Below are 18,869 nucleotides of genomic sequence, written 5' to 3'. Positions count from 1 at the left end.
CTGATGGGATATATTCCGCAATCGGCTTGTCCCGTACAATATACAACCACGCCTCCACTGAGAACTGTGGAATAAAATAGTCGGGTGCTGAGTCACAGCGTTTTAAGTTCATCTTCAATCGTCATCGTGTTCAGCAAAACCAAAAATGTTTCAGCTTTCGATCCGACGAGGTTAGTTCGATTGCATCAAATCAATTTCAATACCAACTTGATTCTGTTTTTTTTTTTTTTTTTTTTTTTTTAATTTTTGTTTTTTTCGATAGAATTTGGTTTTGACTGAGTGTGTGGTTTTGTGTTGCAGTGAGGAGTTCGAACTTGAAGGCCTTGAAGTCTCAGATCTTCGCTTTGAGTAACCATCATTTCTCTACGGCCACCGAGCCCTCCGCCAAGCATTCTCAGCCTCCGGTAGTCTTTAACGCTCTTTTTTTTTTTTTTTTGGGTGTATGTGTAGTTCATACGATGTTATGTGCTAGGGATATGTAAAAACATGAACGAAAATGGATTCGAAATTGTGAATCTGAGATGTAAACTTCATTCAGATGCGCTATATGGGATGATTTTGGCGTTTTCAGGATTATACTGTTCTTTTTATTTGTCTAGTGAAAAGATAAGGTTATCAATTGTAAATGAAACCGAAAAGAGTTCAAGCGAGATTAGATTGTATCATGTTGCGCAGGTTATTAGAGCACTCTCACCGGATTATCTATATCCAAAATAAACTGTATTTTATATCTGTTAGACAGAAAATTCACTTGCAATGGATTAACCAATAGCAAATTTTGTAGCTTTTAGCTAGAGAATATCAAATTTGATATCTACTGTTTACAGACCAAATACTTATTTTATAATTTTTTTTATAACACTCTCTTCTCTCCATCTACATCCACAAACTTCTATCAGTTTTTTTAAATTAAATAGTAAAATATGATCAAATAAATTAATTTAATAATTAAAAAAATTAAATATTTTTTAAGTTATTAATTACTCATTACTATATAATAAATAAATGGATAATCCAATGTGGAGATTTGATGTGAATAGCTAAAGTTACATTCATCTAATATTATTTTATTCTTATATAATAAAAAAATAGCTATTCCAATGTGGAGACTTATGTAAAAGGAATAGCCAAAATCCAAATTCATTTTATATTCATCAAAATTGTCCTTTACATATGCATAATCCATAATCCATTAAAAACTCAATATTGATATTTATTTTGCAACAATAAATTTGGAATTGTTCTATTAATGATAGTGAAGTCAGGGTATTAGAGTGGTTGTATTTTTTTTGCTCTATTATGTTTTAAATACTTCATGTTCCTTTCTTTGTATTATTTTTTTTTTTCTGTACTACTAAACTCAGCCTGTCAAGATTGATGCTTATGAAAGCTGATATATGTTACTTTCTTGTTTCGTTGTATTGGTTTTTTCATCAGAGGGTTCCAAATCTTATTGGCGGTGCTTTTGTTGATTCAAAGTCACCAGCTTCCATCGATGTCATAAACCCTGTGAGCATAAGATGCATCACCTGCCTACTTTTATGTACTAATTAACTTATAACTAATTAACTTATAAGGGCAATTTTTTAATTTCATGGGGTCATCTTGGTTTATAATAAATATGGGGAATAGGCAACACAAGAAGTTGTTTCCCAAGTTCCACTGACCACAAATGAAGAGTTCAAAGCTGCAGTATCTGCGGCAAAGCATGCGTTTCCATCATGGCGTAACACCCCAGTCACTACCCGCCAACGTATCATGTTCAAGCTTCAAGAGCTTATTCAAAGAGACATGGTAAGTATGTTGGCACTATTACTGCCAGAGAATGCTATGCTATATTGTACCCTTCTAGAAGATAGTATTGCCCCCTTCTAGAAGACAGTCTTGATGAAGTGTCCCTACCAGCAGTTCCTTTCCAGAATTTTCTTCTGTTATATTGTTAATATTTCTCCTATATATATGAAATGCAATAGATAAGGGCTGTACGGTGAAATCAGCTTGTCCTTTTGTACACCTTCTGTTTTTCCATTATGATTGCTTGTTATTACCTCAGGATAAGCTTGCATTGAATGTTACAACTGAGCAAGGAAAGACATTAAAGGATGCTCATGGAGATGTGTTCCGTGGGCTAGGTTAGTGTGTTTTTCTGTTCTTTATTCTGTAAGGAGATTTTGTAGTCTTATATTGGTTATGCTCTCATTTAAGGACAGTGGACTCCTTTGTTGATTTTGTTTTCCTCTTGTAGAGGTGGTTGAACATGCTTGTGGAATGGGAACTCTGCAAATGGGGGAATATGTTTCGAATGTATCAAATGGAATTGATACTTACAGCATTAGAGAGCCACTTGGTGTATGTGCTGGGATTTGTCCCTTCAACTTTCCAGCAATGATTCCCTTATGGGTGAGCTTGCCATATGTTTTGATCCGCGATATTTGCTTGCCAGACTGGTTCATTCCATTTTCCTCTTCAGTTACTGCTCATAAGGAGCGAGAAATTCTATTAACAGAGTTGCGGTTAAGACAGAGAAAACTGTTCTCACTCTTTTATCTCTCTCGTGAATGATATTTTTTCAACCAAGGGAAAAAGATAAAGAAAATATGCACAAATCAAAAAACAAACACATGCAGCCTAGCTACAAATTGAAGCCAAAATATAGCAGAAAGAAAAGTAAACCAATAGAAAAGACTAATTGTTTTCAGAAATGATGAAAAGGATATGCCAATCACTGCAAAGTTCATGTTTAGATGTCTTTGATTTTTCTGCATTGACCAAGCTTGACTCAACATCTGAAATGGAATGCAATAGGGCACCCCACTTCTCGTCTGTCAACTTACTGATTGCCAATTTTAACACATTTCCAATATTCAATCTCTCTGTGACCCAAGCATAGTTTCAGGATTTCAACATAGTCTCCTGATGAAAGCTCAGTCAAAAATAGGTGCTCCACTTCTATTTAGTTTGCAAAAAGTAAACAATACGCCACATGCCTTACGATGTTATTTGTCATCAAGCATAAAATATTAGTCAATTTTTTTTTTCTTTTGAGTCTTCATAGTTTATTATGGTACTTAAATATTTGCTTTTTTCCCATTGCAAAAATAATTAAGTGTTTGATTTATAATGATCTCGCAGATGTTCCCAGTTGCAGTTACATGTGGGAATACCTTTGTACTAAAGCCATCTGAAAAAGATCCAGGTGATTCTTATATACTTACATCAAACAAGAAAAATCATTTTCCACAATAATGCACGTTGATGACCACCAAACTGTCCTTTCCAACATGCTAGGAGACCCACCACGCGAGACTTATGACTTTATCTTCTTTAGTTGAAGAGCATCTGTAATTTCTCAGGCCTTTTTTGATCAAGTGAAATCAGGTTTCCAAAACTGATGGCAAAATTATTTCATTGCTGAATCTTATAGCAAGCTAGAGTTATTTTGCCAGTGAATCTCCTCTTTATTATAGAGATGAATGTGTTCAGAAGGATCAGTAAAAGGACCAGTTTCGTTGACTAATTGATCATGTCCACCCTTTGTCCTTAGGTCTTTCCACAGGGTTAGTCATGACTCGTTAATCTATCACTTCTATCAGCTTCCCTTACTTTGACTCAATTAATCATCTCATTTATTCATTGCACATATGAGTTTATAGTTTAGTTGGCGTGATTTTTAAATGAAGTTTCCTTTCCAGATAAATAAGGTTCTATTTCTTCATGTTATTATCCAAGGAAAGGCAATTGGTTCTTATGCTTCTATTTGAAAGTAATGTGTATTTTTCTTTTCCAGGGGCTTCTGTAATGCTCGCAGAGTTGGCAATGGAAGCTGGTTTGCCTAAGGGTGTCTTAAATATTGTTCATGGCACCAATGTACTCTCTCTCTCTCTCTCTCTCTCAATGTATGCTCTTTAGTTCAGCACTATTTTACTAGCTGTCGGTTCACCATACATGTCCCATGCCATTGCACTCAAGGACTCATGTGGATCCTTCATTGATCTCTCTTTTTGTAAATGAAGATAAGATTTAATGTGTTTTTAATGTATTTACTCTCTCCCTCATGTTGTGTTTTGGTGCCTTTACGTCATTAATTTGTATCTCTTAAAAATCGGTTTTCATAGTTTGCTCAAATTTTGTGGCAGGATATTGTTAATGCTATTTGTGATGACGACGACATCAGAGCTGTATCATTTGTTGGCTCTAATACTGTAAGTTATCTCATAGCATTCATTTCATGAATCCAATTACGTGGCATTTTCGTTCCATATTCTGCACCTTATTTTTCACATTCCATTGGAACTTAGTGACCATCTATAATGTGATTAAATGAAATGAAAATTCATTAACCATCTATAATACATGATTAGATGTATTAATAAAATTTGCTCTTACATGATTAGTGTACTCGGGCGATGCCTCTTATATCAATAAAATTTTACTTTTACCTACTAAAAAAAAAAAATAGAAAAAAAATACAAGATTAGATGTATGTTAGATCATCAGTCATATTCTTATATGATTTTTCATTTTTATATCAAAGGCTGGAATGCACATATATGCAAGAGCATCGGCTAAAGGGAAGCGTGTTCAGGTAAGTGTCACTTCTCCTCCAGTAAAAAAATATACAATTCCTTTAATGAGCAATGTGGTTTCTTTTATAACCATGCAATTGTTGAAGTTGAAATGAACTTGCCTCATCTGCAGTCTAACATGGGGGCAAAAAATCATGCAATTGTTATGCCTGATGCAAATGTGGATGCTACTCTAAATGCTATAGTTGCTGCTGGTTTTGGTGCTGCTGGACAAAGGTGCATGGCACTCAGCACTGTTGTTTTTGTTGGAGGCTTAAAGTCATGGTATTCTCCTTTGTTTCCCTGATCATATATTTGTGTCTTTTATATTAGTCTATCTTTTACAATCCTACTTTTGATGTTGGAGGGTCAATGTCATGTTTATTATACTGAATATAAGTATGTGCATGCTGTACGTACAAGTAGTTGCAATTTTTCATTACTCCCACATCCATTACTTAGTCAACGGTTCGACTTTTATCATGAAATAATCCTTGGTCAGTATGGTGAGATTTTTTATCTCATCCTTTATTCTGCCATGTTACCCATTCTAATTTTGGATTCCTTAAGTTCCTTTTTGCATTCTTCCATTTAACCCATTCCTACTCTGAGATAAGTCTATTATCTTTGTTACAATCCAGCTCCATGTTTCCTTTCTCTAATCAAGTGAAGATTTCTTCTAGAATGTTCCAAACATTCCTTGCCACAACATTTCCTTGTCTTGAAGTAAATTAAGTCTAATAAAGGAGTCCTTACCATTATAAACTTATCCTGGAATCATCTGCCCTGAAGCAACGAATATTCGTAATATCTACTTGAAACAGAGGGTCTGTACAAAATGATCCATGTTAAAGATAATAGGGGACTCAATTTCTGATGCATGTGACATCGATGTTCTCTATGCTAGATTGAATATATGTTAGATTTTGATATATGTATATCTTTCACAAACATCTGAATCCGAAAGGAGATAAGGAATGAGTGAGTTGTGAAAGCTCCCACTTCAATTGCCTTGTTACTTTCCCCATCTTTTTCTATAGATGAGGATAATTGGATTTGCTAGCATGTTAGGAAAGTAGAGGAAGAATGAAAAATTAACCAAAGGAGCTCTCAAATGAACTATAATGGCATATCACTACTTCTTGAACTTGTCTATCAGTATGTGACATATTTTGCCCTTTCCAGGTAGCAGGTGGTTTTAGGACTCTGGTATATTTACTTGAGATTTTTATTTATTAATAATTCACCTGAGAATCTTTTATAGTTAACCAGGAAAAAATGATCTGTTTTAACCTTTTTCAGGGAGAATAAACTAATGGAATGTGCCAAAGCTCTTAAAGTAAATGCTGGAACAGAGCCTGAAGTAGATCTTGGTCCTGTAATTAGCAAACAGGTTAGGACTATTTCCAAAGTTTTTGCCCACCACAGAAGAACAATCTTGGCAACAAGTGAAGTTTTTAACTGTTTATATTTTCCATGATCTGTTTTTGCGTCTTAGCTGTATGACTAGATACTTATTGGCACTTTTCATTCATAATTGAATTCAGTTCTCAGTAGTTTTTTGACTCTATTACCTTAAATTTTACAATTTGCAGGCTAAGGAACGAATACACAGATTAATTCAAAGTGGTGTTGAAAATGGTGCCAGGCTGCTCCTTGATGGGAGAAATATAGTGGTACTATTTTCTTTAACATTCCACTGGCTGTAACTAGTATTGGACCTTTCATAGTATACTATTAATTGCTTATGTTGTGTCTTGAATGGTGGATGATGTGATGTCTTATGCAAGAAGCATACCATATGTACTTTGCAACATTGCAGAAAATTGTAAGAAGAATGACTGGCATTGAGTGAATGAGAGACGCAGTTTGATACATTAATTATGATCTGGTAGAGATTGAAGGCAGTGTTATGCATAGGAATCACTTCATTACTGTAAAAATAGTTGGTAGGAACACAAGCTGAACATCTTAAGTATGACTTTTGTTGAAGCCCATATTAATGTCATGTACAGTTCTGGCTGCTTTGAAAGTCGTAGCCCCCATTAATGCTTTGCACAGTTTTTACTGGTTTACATCAATATTCAAATGAACTAACCTCTGAGCATCCATGAATTTCGTTTAGCCTGGATGGAAGTTTAAGGGACTCTAAGAACGTAGGCATGAATTTTATCTCACATCCATTCGAGGAAAGTTTAAGCATTAGAGTTGCGTGGATAATATATTACATATTGCATGCTCTTAAAACTAATTCCTCCTATAAGCTTAAAAGTGTCGATGATTTTTCATTTGAATTTTTTTAAAAAAAAATTATGCATTTCTTCTCTAGAGTGATTAACTGGTGCGTAATGGGGTTGAAGTCTCCCCATTTTTTTAATTTCATTCGTTCATAGACTCTACTAATCAATATATTTATGATTGGCAATAGGTCCCTGGATATGAACATGGGAATTTTATTGGTCCCACCATCTTAACAGATGTCACAGCCAACATGGAGTGCTACAATGTATCTTTTCGTTTTCCTTTCTTTTTACTTGTTCCCTTTCATTTTGTAAAATTATTCCCATGTATTGTCGTAAAGAACCATGTCCAATGGACAAAAAGAGTTGAACCTCTGACTTCAGAATAAAGATGATGATTATCCTTTATCTTTGCATTGCAGGAGGAAATTTTTGGCCCAGTTCTTCTTTGCATGGAGGTGTGTAGATTAATCCCTTGTTTTTAGATGGTCAGTTATTCCATAATAAGTTGCTTAATATGGAGATACGTTAATGTACTTTTCTTTCGTGTCACTCACAAAATCAGGCTGACAGCTTTGAAGAGGCCATAAAGATTGTTAATAGAAACAAGTACTTTCTTGAATCTGCTTCTCTTGTTGTGTAGATTATGTTACTCCCTCTCTCTCTCACTTAATACTTTGGGAACAGATATGGTAACGGGGCTTCTATATTCACTACATCTGGTGTAGCTGCAAGGAAATTTCAGACTGAAATTGAAGCTGGCCAAGTAAGACTTGTTTTCTGAGTGTCCTGGAGTTTATTTTGCAAGGCAGAGTAATAGGACTGGTAGAGGTCAATTTAAAATACCGACTGAATGGCTATATTTTTAACTGCATGGACAACTTATCCTGCTACCCTTTTCACCAAATTATTGTTAAATACAATGGCCTGAGTAACTAGTGGAACTTGGCAATTTGCTAACATATTAAATTGCATGGTTTGAAGGAAATACCGGGCCACAGTTTTCCAATTCTCAAATTACAGTTTTGCCCCCTGCGTTGAGTGAATAGGTAGGTCAACAATCATGAATCAACTGTAACTTTTTTTTTCCCTGATTTTACTCAGGTTGGCATCAATGTTCCTATCCCAGTTCCTTTGCCCTTCTTCTCATTCACCGGCTCCAAGGCATCTTTTGCAGGCGATCTAAACTTCTATGGTAAATTATATTCCTCTCCATCTTTTATCAGGCTTTGTTCTTTCTTTTTTTTCCATTTCACTATAGTTGCTACTTGAATTTGGTTAATTGAAGATTCTACTTCGACTCTTGCAGGCAAGGCTGGAGTTAATTTCTACACTCAAATCAAAACAGTCACTCAGCAATGGAAGGATTTACCAGGTGGCAGTGGAGTGAACCTGGCAATGCCGACTTCTCAGAAGTCATAGTGTGTAAAAGATGTGTAATAATATTTGTTAATAGCTATTCTACTTTCCTCCAACAACAAATCAGTATCTGAGTTCCTCATCGTTCTCTGCTTGGAGTTTCCTTGTACATTTTCCCTTTGTTCAGTCATTGAATAAAATAACAGTGATAACCGCACAGTAATTCTGGTTTGGGACATTGTGGGGTGAAGGGTGCACAATTTAGGTGAGACTTTGATGTGGGAGTAGGATGTATGAGTGCTTAATAACAGTGGGTTGGGGACTAGAGTGTACATTGCATTTTAAGCCAATGTTAGATCGAACGGTCTTTTTTTTTTCTTTTTTTTAAAAAAAAAAAAAAAGTCCGTGGCTTCTTCACTGAGAAAGACTTGGTCTCCACCTAAATATTGCATATAAAAAGTTTATAAATTGATATAATTAAGAAAGTTTATTAGTAAAATCTTATTTTTATTTTATTTTTTCTTAATGATTAAGATTTACGGATATTTAAAAATGCTTAAAAGAAAAAGAAAAAGAAAACAAAAAGATATTTGCATTGATGTGCATATTTGGATTTTGGGGTGCACCTCAGCATTGACAGTAATGAAATACGTTAAATTTAGGGATTGTTTGGAAATAGAGTTGATTTTATTTTATTTCATTTAAATTTTTTTTTAAATAGTATTCAAATACAGATATTTTTTAATTTTAAATATACAATATTTTTATCTGATTATTAAAAAAATATATAAAATAATTCAAAATTTTCAAATTTTAAAACAAAAACTATATTAAAATAAGATTATAATTTATAATATTTTTATTTAACTTTCTTTATTTTTTAAAAGTTAATAAAATATTTTAATTTAAATCATTTTATTACTAATTACAAATTATTTTATTATTATTTATAGAATTTTCACGTCATCTTATTTTCTAAACATTCTTTTATTTCATAATATAAAAAAATGTACAATCTCATATTAAAAAAATCATTATGGCTTACCAAACTATCATTTTGAAATTACAAACAAAATATTACCAATACTAATGTCAATATTAACATCATTATTATTTTGAGGAGTTCGATGAAATTGATAAGAACAACAGGAAAAAAAAAAAAAAAAAGTGAGTTTTATTATTTTTATTATTATTTAAAAAAAAAATACTTCGGAGCCAAGAAACGATAACGTTTGGACTTCTTTCTGGTAGGTTCGAGTGACACGCGACACAAGAGACGACGCGGCTAGAGCGCGCCACGTCATAAATATCACCAGAAATATCTGCTTGAGAAGGAGAAGGCTATAAATATCCCTCTGCGGTAGCCCATATCGAATACCTGATTAACGATTTCCTTCCTAAGCTCGATCTCTCTGGATACTCTCAGAAACCACACACCAGCGCAAGAAAAGCGAAAAGCTCTAGCTTCTTCTGAAACCCTGCTTTTTCAACTTTTCACTGGAGGAACGATAGACTACGATCACCATCTTCGATGGGCATGTCTTCGGAGACTACTATTACGAGGTTGGTGTATTTAACATTTCCTTTTCGTCTCTTTTGGTTTATCTTCTTATTCTTTTCCCTCGATTGGGGATTCTTCATTTTTGTATCTTGGTTATTTTTGGGGGGAAGGTTGGGCAAAAGGTTTTTCGATTATGTGAGGCTGTTTGGTTAATACAGCGTTGCATTAAAATCGTAGAAGTACAGAGTTTAGGAAAATGTTTCTGCCTTGCCAAAATCGTGTTCGAGGCTGTTGTATAATATTGCCATATGTGGAGTTTAATTGAATAATTTCAGCTCAGCGAAACCATGGTGTAGCGTGATTTATTAGTATTATTAGTTACAGGGATTGACTAGGAGTTTATGAAGTACAAATAAACAAGATAGCTGGAACTGAGAGTGACAGGGTCTGAGGAATATCCTTGATCAATATCAATTAAGTGATGAGTAGAAACGAAGATAGTTACATTAGCCATTGAATCCTTATCCTCAAGATTGATTTAGTTGTTTGATGAGAGAGCATCTCTTACCGGGGGGGGGGGGGGGGGGGGGAAATAGTCTCAAAAACTTGGAGCCAAAGGAGAATCTCGATTTCATGTAAATTGGCCTACTGTTTGTTGACAGTGAGAGCTGTTTGTCCGGATATGATCTAATTTGGATTTTAAGCAATCTTTTCAGTAATTGCATTTTCCTTGTTGAATTTCCGGGTTTTTCTTTTCATTGGAGTTTTGCTTTCAATGTGCAGATTCCTAAAATCTCAAATGCAGAATAACATCTTTGTTGCTTGATTGTTGCTCTGTGCTGTGACGTACCATTGCGTAGATTCTGTGAATAGAATATTTCAAATAAAAGTTGCTGATATGGCTTATTTCTCGTTGAATTCTTCCAGGAAGAGGAAGTCGCGGAGTGAACAAGGAGGTTTGTCCGTGGCTGAGACACTTGCCAAGTGGAAAGAGAAGAACGCCCAGCTTGACTCCCGCAATGATAAATCCATTCGTAAAGCTCCTGCCATTGGGTCAAAGAAGGGATGCATGAAAGGAAAGGGAGGGCCAGAGAACTCAGTATGTAATTACAGAGGTGTTAGGCAGAGGACATGGGGTAAGTGGGTTGCAGAAATTCGGCAGCCAAACAAGGGACAAAGGCTTTGGCTTGGTACTTTTTCAAGTGCGGTTGAAGCTGCATGCGCTTATGATGAAGCTGCAAGGACAATGTACGGTTCTTGTGCCCGCCTCAATTTTCCTGATTGTTCTTCAGCCACCACTTCACCTGGCGTTTGTTCGGTAGCAACTCAGTCAGGACTTGATTCTACAATTACAGGAAATTCTGAGGTCCCTGTAGTCGAGGATATAGATGTGAAGCCTGTTTCCTCCAATTTGCATGGGGAAGTTGAATCGAGAATTTCTACTCGGCATGCTGCAGTAACTGCCATTCCAAATAGAACTACACTGGCGAAAGCAAATGATGAGCTCTGTGACACCCAAAAGGAATCTACTGGCATTACAAGCTGTTGTGGTGATGACGGACTGAATTACTCTATGAAACCAGAAGGAAAGGATGAGCACCGTGGCACCAAACAGGAAGCTTACTGTTATGGGGATCCTGGGCAGGATTATTCTATGGATGAGATGTGTGATTTGGATGAACTTTTGGGGCTCTTAGACAATAGTCCAGCTTTCATCAACATTGAAGCGATACTGGGTTTGGATTGTGATGCTGGCCAACTAGGGTTCCCAACAGCAACCTGCGAAAGCAGTCAAAGTGCGAAGCTGGCAGATCTGTCATACCAGTTGTAGAATTTAGATGCCAAGTTGCTAGGGAGTCTGTATTATGTGTAGAAAACTCCCAAGAGTTGTCTGAATACTTGAAATCAGATAAGGCAGGGTCGTCGGGTTTTCAGATTTTGAAGGAGATAAAGATTTGTTTGATATGCAAGACTTGTATTCTTTAATATTGCTAACTAGACTTGTATTCTTTAATATTGCTAACTATGCTGATTCTCTAAGGGTTTTAGATTGGGGAATTTAGGCTTTTCTTTTAACAGTTGTAACTTCTTTCACTTGTGAAAACACACAATCAAATAGAAGGACAAAGTTTTGGTTGTATGTTTGTTTTGCCTACTGATCTGATCGGTAGTGATCTACTATATTTTCGGTGATGTTTATCTTTCTTCTACACTTGAGACCTTCCATTTATATATTTTGTGTGAGCATCGCGATTCAAATGATGATGGCATATAGTGTAGTACAACATGATGCTGCATCTATAGGGCATAGCAAAGGGTGAAGCCATACCCATTACTTTGGGAATCAATGCTTTCCAATTTTCATACATCATGATATATTAGATGCATCGACAGATGAGATCTTGTTTTCAGCTACTGGGGCTAGCCAGCAGTGCAAGTAATGAATGACATGAAAATATTATGAAAGCTCTATATAGATATGTCTCTATGCCTTGGGGGGGGGGGGGGGGGGGGGGGGCACTGTCCCTCAAATTCTGACCTTCCTAAGTTATTTTTTCGCGAGATTTGTGGGATTGAAAGAATTAGGAGGCTTTCTTTGTGTTTGTTCTCCGACATCTCACTTTGTTTTTTGCTCGACAACATTTGTACCATAACTACCTTTCTTCTTCCTTTTATGCTGTTTTCACGCGCACACCTTGCACTGCTTAAGCTTCCCGGAGTCGAAATTAAGCAATATATATTTTGATATACAGTTTAAATGAGATTAGATATTTTAAATAATAATAAAATGTTTAAAATGAGATGAGATAAAATAATTTATAAAAAAAATATGTGTTTAGATAGTGAAATGAGATAAGATAATTTTTAATTTTTAAGATTTAAAAAATGTGTAAATCTCACTACTTAATAGGGTAATTGAATTGTTCACTGTTTATTGTTTATTACTATTTACTGAAGTGGATGTTTTTAAAATTTAAAGATAAAATATAATTTATTTGAATAAAGAAAATTACTGTACAGTACAGATGAGATGAAAACCGTGTATTCAAGCCCGGCTTAAAACACCCCCTTCCTCTTTTTAGCTTATAGAAGTCATTGGAATACTAATTAAATAAATAAAAACTCTATATGCAATCATTATTTTGTTTACTCTTTATAAATCTATATAGATATTGACGGTAACTATCTCAAAATATTTTATATAATTAGGATAGAAATAACAAATAATATCGTATTTAGTGTTAATTAGTTATAGATAAGTGTTATCTCTACCACAATTAAAAATATTTTTTGTGAGAAAAAAAAATAAAAATCATATACCAATTAAATAAGATGCAATTAATACTCAAAAAAAAAATTCAGATCTTAGCTTTAGAATTAAGTAAAAATATTATAACTTTCTTAAATTCTCACACAAAATAAAATAAATAATTTTAACTTTTTTAAATTTTAAAATAAAAATAATATTAAAAATATATATTCTAACAATATTTTATTTAAATTTTAAATTTTATATTAATTAATCTCATCTAATCTATAAAACAAATAATGTCCAAGAGAAGATGGTGGCTGTATACGTGTATGGAATTAGGGATGTTAAAAAAAAATCGATGAACTGGTAAATTTGATCGGACCGGATTAAATTGATGGGATTGGTTCGGTCTTGAGTTTGGTTAGGTTCTATACCAATTTTATTTTTTTTAAATTAGTCCAAATTGGTCAAGTTCTAATTTTTCTTTTTTTAAAACTAAACCGGACCGGTTCATATATATATAATTTTTTAAATTTTTTATTGTATATAATTTTTATATATATTATATAATTATATATAAAATAATTTTATATTATATGATAAATTACTAATTAATATAATATTAAATTTTAAAATCTTATATTATTTTATTTATTGTATTAATAGTTAACTAATATTATATAGTGCATATTGATAGTTATACTAATATTATATCACAATGGTATAATATATCACTATATTATATACTATAATATATCACTATAGTTTATAATATATATTATAATATACTATAATTTATTATCACTAAAGTATTATATACTATAATATAATATAATATATTATATAATATAGTATATAATATATTAAAATTGAAAAATCGAACAAAACCGGACTAGAATATCGGTTTAAAAGAATACCCGGTGTATAATCAATTTTGAAAAATATAAAAGTGATACGTCTATTCGATCTTAAATTTTATCCAAAACAAAATCAAAAAGGACGGATTAGACCCTATATGGAATCCGTTTGCTAAGGGGTACACGTGACTGTACACCCCTTTCAAATGTAAATTAGGGATACGTGCGACATTATAATATCAATAGTTCTAGGTACAGTCGGGACATACAGTCGCCGCGTAATCGTGCAGTAATTAAAGCCACGTCAGCCGGATTTAAAAAAAAAAAAAAAAAAAAAAAAAAAAAAAAAAAAAAAGACGAAAATAGAAAGAGAAATGGGGGGAACGCCATTTCAGGTCTACGTTATTCCCGCTCGTGGTTGTCGTCGCTGCTCCTCGCCGTTAGAGCTGATCCTGGCCGTCGAGTGGAAGGAAAATGTGCATTGACGTCGTACTAGGCTGAACCGAACGGAGAACTGCTTCTCAAAAGCCGTCAGCTTCCATTGTATGCTGAGAACTCAACAAGTAAAGTGGAAGGGTGGAAGGACGCCGGAATCTTTGTCGGAGGTGAAGAGGGTCTTCGTTAAAGGCTGGGCCAACCTGGTGGAGCTGTTATTCGGTGAGTTGTTGCACATTGAGGCGAAGAAACTGTAACGAACAGATCTGCTGCTCTTCCTCTGTCTGCGTTGGGTAAATACTTACTCATTTGCTTTGCTTTGACGTGGGTGTGTGTTGAAGAGTTCAGTTATATAATGCATTGGTTTCAGATGAGTTTGTTGGTAGATCTGTTGAAGTGATACAGCTATAGATGACCCGTTAACAAAATAATCGAAGCTTGATTTGTTCCTCTGCTTTAATCTATCCTTTACATGGTTATTAGTTGAAGACTATAAAAGCAGGCATCTATGACCTGTGAAATTAAAGGAAAATGTGTTCATGCGGGTTATTGTAACCAGGAAAAAAAATCAGCTTTAACAAATCACAGATACTATAAAACCAGCCATATATGACCTGTTAAAGGAAAGGAAAATGTGTGTAGGATGTGTGTAGGATTATTGTAAAAAAAAAAAAAAAAAACACAAGCTTTAATGGTACAAAGATCTGATGAAAGGTTGTAAGAAAAAAAAAAACAGCTTTAGAAATATTGTAAAAAAAAATAAAAACACAGCTTTAGAATTATTGTAACAAAAAAAAAAAAACACAGCTTTGGAAATATTGTAACAAAAAAGAACCAAGCTTTAAGGGTACAAAGATGAGATGAGATATTGTAACAAAAAAAAAAACACAGCTTTAATCTATGAGAACAATTTAGCATGACATACCAAATTACTAGCTTTGTAAGTTGCATTTCTTAGCAGTCTAAAAACAGGTGGTTGTTGTGCAACTTATGTGTGAAGATAAGAGCTTGAAAGTCGATATGCAAGTGTATAGAAGTATCCCTACATAGTTTTTTTTACATCTAGCAAAGCTGAGATATATGTTAATAAATCTTGGTAAAGTTGCGAAACTGATTTTTCATGAAATAATCATTGATGTACTACTCCATTTGAATCCACGTAATTATTAATGGACTTCCTTCCTACACCCCATAAGATAGCAAAACCCACCTAAATATGAACATGTTAATTTCTCATTATTAAATAGGTTATATATGATGCAATTTAATGACTAGATATATACATAAATTATTTGTTTAATGATTGTGGACAATCTACAAATCTATAATCGAAGTGAAACAAGGCCATGATGATTTAATTATATACATGCTGGGAGCTAACCCAATTTGGTGCATTTCTAAAGCTGCAATGGCTACAATTCTAAAACAGAACCACTTGCTTCGATTAGTAGCTTAGAAGCATTTTTACCTTCCTCGAATTTTTCCATGTTAACTTCTTAATGACTAAGTTAGACTTTTTTGAATTATTTTCTGTATCATCTATACTCACTGTGTGCATATATAGGTGGTCTTGGGATTGTCATCATGGGAATCGGGGAAGAACACTCCCTTCCATTAACACCATCTACCTCAAATACACCAACCCCGGTATGTTATATTGTTTAAAAAACACAATATTTGAGTTCTTAAATATTTTATCAATGAGCTTGTATGCTAAATATCATTGTTGTTTTTATTTTAGGACATACCAATAACTTGTTCGAGCTTTGCAAATTACATGCCTGGTTATTATGGAGCAGTGCCTAGATGGTCACCGACTTTTTTGCCATATCCAGATGGCAACCAATATCCATTTCAATATAGGATGAGACCTCCCTTACCTGTCATCAATACCTGTTCCGCTACAAGCACAACAGTTGATAAAGATAAAGAGGATGGAGTAAATTGTGTAGAAACTGAATCTCCATGTACCTCCTCTAGAATTGTGGAAACGAGTAAAGAGGATAGACGAGATTCTATGGAAACCGATGACAAAAGTGCTGGGACACCTCAGATAATGCAAATAGATGGTGATGATTTAATTGAGGAGCCAAAGTCGGGTATGCAGTTTAATTCTTTTGAAGAATTAATTGAGTATTATAAAGAATATGCTAAGAAATGTGGATTTGGAGTGATGACACAAAGGAGTGAGAGGGGAGAGGATGGTAGTGTCAGATATGTCACCCTTGGTTGTGTCCGTGGTGGGAAAGCTCGGAATAGGACGTTAAATGTCGCCAAACCCCGTCCGACAGGAAAGACGGATTGTAAGGCAAAGATAAATGCCTTAAAAGTAGAGGGAAAGTTGCAGTTGACAACTGTTCAAAATGGCCATAATCACGGCCTCAGTCCGCAGAAATCCCGATTCTTTCGATGTAACCGAGAGGTGAGTGACTCCGTAAAAAGAGTCCTAGATACAAATGACTTGGCTGGCATTCGAATGAACAAGAGCTTTGGATCTCTTGTTGTTGGCGCTGGTGGATTCGAGAACCTCCCATTTTTAGAGAAAGATTGTCGCAATTATATTGACAAAGCACGGCATCTACGACTTGGGAAAGGTGGTGCCGGAGCACTTCGAGAGTACTTTTGTAGAATGCAGTACAAGAACGACGGGTTTTTTGCTTTGATGGATTTAGATGATGACGGGAGATTGAAGAATGTATTCTGGGCAGACCCACGTAGTAGGGCAGCTTATCAGTATTTTGGTGATGTGGTAACATTCGACACCACATACCTGACGAATAGATATGGGATGCCCTTTGCACCCTTTGTTGGTGTAAATCACCATGGGCAATCAATTCTTCTGGGGGCAGGGTTGATTTCTAGCGAGGATACGGAGACCTTTATATGGTTATTTGAGACTTGGTTGCAATGTATGAATGGTATAGCTCCAAAAGCTATTATCATAGATCAAGACAGGGCAATGAAAAATGCAATTGCTACTGTCTTTCCAGAAACACGACATAGATTTTGCCTATGGCATATTCTGAAAAAAGTTCCCGAGAAGCTTGGGTCTCATAGTGCCTACAAAACAGGCCTGAAAAATCAGTTGATGAAATGTGTATATGACACGCAAAGTATTGAAGAGTTTGAGAGTTGTTGGAACGGGTTCATTAACACTTTCAACTTGCATGAGAACTCCTGGTTGCAAAGTTTATATGCTGAGCGTGGCCATTGGGTGCCGGTTTTTCTAAGAGAATTCTTTTGGGCTGGAATGAGTACAACCCAGCGAAGCGAGAGCATGAATGCATTTTTTGACGGTTATGTGCATGCGAAGACCAACTTGAAGGAGTTTGTTGACCAGTTTGACAATGCATTGAAAAAGAAAATTGAGAATGAAAATAACTCAGACTTCCACTCATTTAATGTCAGTATTCCCTGCATATCTAGATCTCCAATTGAAAAAAAATTCCAAGAGCTGTACACCAATGCGAAGTTTAGGGAAGTTCAACAGCAAGTCATGGGTGTGCTCGATATGGATCCATCAATACTTAAAAGGGATGGTGGAATTAAAACTTATCTGGTCGATGATGAGGTTCATGTTGAAGAGTTCAGTAAGTGCGTTACATATTCTGTGGAATTTAATGAGGAAGATTGTGATGCAAAGTGTTCGTGCGGGTTATTTCAGATGAGGGGGATACTGTGTAGGCATATTCTGGCTATATTCAAATATAATCAGATAAAATCATTGCCGGCGAAGTACATTTTAGATCGATGGAGAAAAGATATCAAACGGAGATACACTTTAATCCGCAGTAGCTATGACGTAGGGGATCACCATCCAGATGCTAACAGATATTCCCGTCTGTTGAATATCTGTTATCAGATGATAACTTATGCAGCGGGTTCCAATGAGCACACTGAGGATGCAGAGGGAAAGTTATATGGGATGATTGACTTATATCGTCATAATCAACAAGCACCATCTATGACGCGAACAGGTTCCAATGTGGATTGTCCGCAAGTGGAGCCAACTACAGTTGATAGTTCAAAGGTGGTGCTGAGTCTACTAGTTGTGAGAGGGAAGGGCAGGCCCCCATCTCTGAGGAGAGCTTCTACGATGGAGAAACGGGTGCTGAAGGTTAAAGCGAAGAAACAAAAACCACCTGTAAAGGCACATGTAAAAGGGAAACGTAAACAGGTGCGCTATAATGGAAAACCTCTTTATGCTTAATAATAGTTTTTGGTACTTACGTCGGGTTTATTTTTTTCCATTATAAAATATTAATACATACACATTTTGTAACTTACGTGATTATTAGGGAGACGGGGGAGATGCACCAATCCGAGAGACATGCAGGAATTTATTTGGCCCATCACATATCGATAACCCCATTGTTGGAAACTTGCATGAAGAAGTATATTCCCGTATTTTTCCTTTAAAAGAAAAGTTGTATATTCCCATCTTGTTATATGCTGAATTGCTATATACTCATTTGAGAAGCTACTTATGGGGTTATTTTTTGTGATTTATCACCAGACTGTTCTAGACAGCTCAACTGTTGCCATTAGTGGAATGCAGCTACGAGAAGCATTCATGGGGACTCAAGAAAGTGTAAAAAAATATAATGCATTTTTATTTAATTTAGCTTTTAACTTAACTTGAAAATTGAGAAACTTATG

General features: G+C 35.0%; 3 protein-coding genes across 4 annotated transcripts; all 3 read left to right on the top strand.

Annotated features, from left to right (window-relative positions):
- Positions 1–6: 6 nt before the first annotated feature.
- Positions 7–8,383, top strand: LOC122313321 (methylmalonate-semialdehyde dehydrogenase [acylating], mitochondrial). The gene is made up of 19 exons (XM_043128202.1): positions 7–170; positions 301–404; positions 1,438–1,509; positions 1,633–1,794; positions 2,054–2,132; positions 2,246–2,400; positions 3,133–3,196; positions 3,788–3,867; positions 4,137–4,202; positions 4,535–4,585; positions 4,699–4,850; positions 5,868–5,958; positions 6,161–6,241; positions 6,994–7,071; positions 7,228–7,263; positions 7,371–7,414; positions 7,493–7,571; positions 7,910–8,000; positions 8,115–8,383. Exons 1-19 carry the CDS (start codon positions 146–148, stop codon positions 8,225–8,227), a joined length of 1,623 nt encoding a protein of 540 aa, XP_042984136.1. The 5' UTR covers positions 7–145; the 3' UTR covers positions 8,228–8,383.
- A 1,144-nt stretch (positions 8,384–9,527) lies between these two features.
- On the top strand, positions 9,528–11,805 carry LOC122312432 (dehydration-responsive element-binding protein 2C-like). 2 transcript variants are annotated; one of them, XM_043127037.1, is made up of 2 exons: positions 9,528–9,727; positions 10,593–11,805. In XM_043127037.1, exons 1-2 carry the CDS (start codon positions 9,696–9,698, stop codon positions 11,494–11,496), a joined length of 936 nt encoding a protein of 311 aa, XP_042982971.1. In that variant the 5' UTR covers positions 9,528–9,695; the 3' UTR covers positions 11,497–11,805. The 2 variants fall into 2 exon arrangements, with proteins under 2 accessions (XP_042982971.1, XP_042982972.1); XM_043127038.1 differs by having other exon boundaries at positions 9,533–9,727; positions 10,449–11,805.
- Positions 11,806–14,320: 2,515 nt separating this feature from the next.
- On the top strand, positions 14,321–18,420 carry LOC122312815 (protein FAR1-RELATED SEQUENCE 5-like). Its single transcript, XM_043127465.1, has 5 exons — positions 14,321–14,432; positions 15,775–15,857; positions 15,952–16,951; positions 17,060–17,430; positions 17,524–18,420. Exons 1-5 carry the CDS (start codon positions 14,321–14,323, stop codon positions 18,418–18,420), a joined length of 2,463 nt encoding a protein of 820 aa, XP_042983399.1.
- Positions 18,421–18,869: the final 449 nt, after the last annotated feature.

Source organism: Carya illinoinensis, chromosome 6 (genome assembly GCF_018687715.1).
Source record: "Carya illinoinensis cultivar Pawnee chromosome 6, C.illinoinensisPawnee_v1, whole genome shotgun sequence".
Lineage (NCBI taxonomy): Eukaryota > Viridiplantae > Streptophyta > Magnoliopsida > Fagales > Juglandaceae > Carya > Carya illinoinensis.
This window is presented reverse-complemented; position numbering and strand designations above follow the sequence as displayed.

What these genes read in the sequence shown, in the direction of transcription:
- LOC122312432 (XM_043127037.1), top strand. Translation starts at nt 9,696, where the DNA reads ATGGGCATGTCTTCGGAGACTACTATTACGAG. An exon ending in TCGGAGACTACTATTACGAG is followed by an intron (nt 9,728 to 10,592) that starts GTTGGTGTATTT and finishes GAATTCTTCCAG; the next exon opens with GAAGAGGAAGTCGCGGAGTG.
- LOC122312815 (XM_043127465.1), top strand. Translation starts at nt 14,321, where the DNA reads ATGCTGAGAACTCAACAAGTAAAGTGGAAGGGTGGAAGGACGCCGGAA. An exon ending in CCTGGTGGAGCTGTTATTCG is followed by an intron (nt 14,433 to 15,774) that starts GTGAGTTGTTGC and finishes GTGCATATATAG; the next exon opens with GTGGTCTTGGGATTGTCATC. An exon ending in CCTCAAATACACCAACCCCG is followed by an intron (nt 15,858 to 15,951) that starts GTATGTTATATT and finishes TTTTTATTTTAG; the next exon opens with GACATACCAATAACTTGTTC.
- LOC122313321 (XM_043128202.1), top strand. Translation starts at nt 146, where the DNA reads ATGTTTCAGCTTTCGATCCGACGAG. An exon ending in CTAAAGGGAAGCGTGTTCAG is followed by an intron (nt 4,586 to 4,698) that starts GTAAGTGTCACT and finishes CCTCATCTGCAG; the next exon opens with TCTAACATGGGGGCAAAAAA. An exon ending in CAGTTCTTCTTTGCATGGAG is followed by an intron (nt 7,264 to 7,370) that starts GTGTGTAGATTA and finishes TCACAAAATCAG; the next exon opens with GCTGACAGCTTTGAAGAGGC.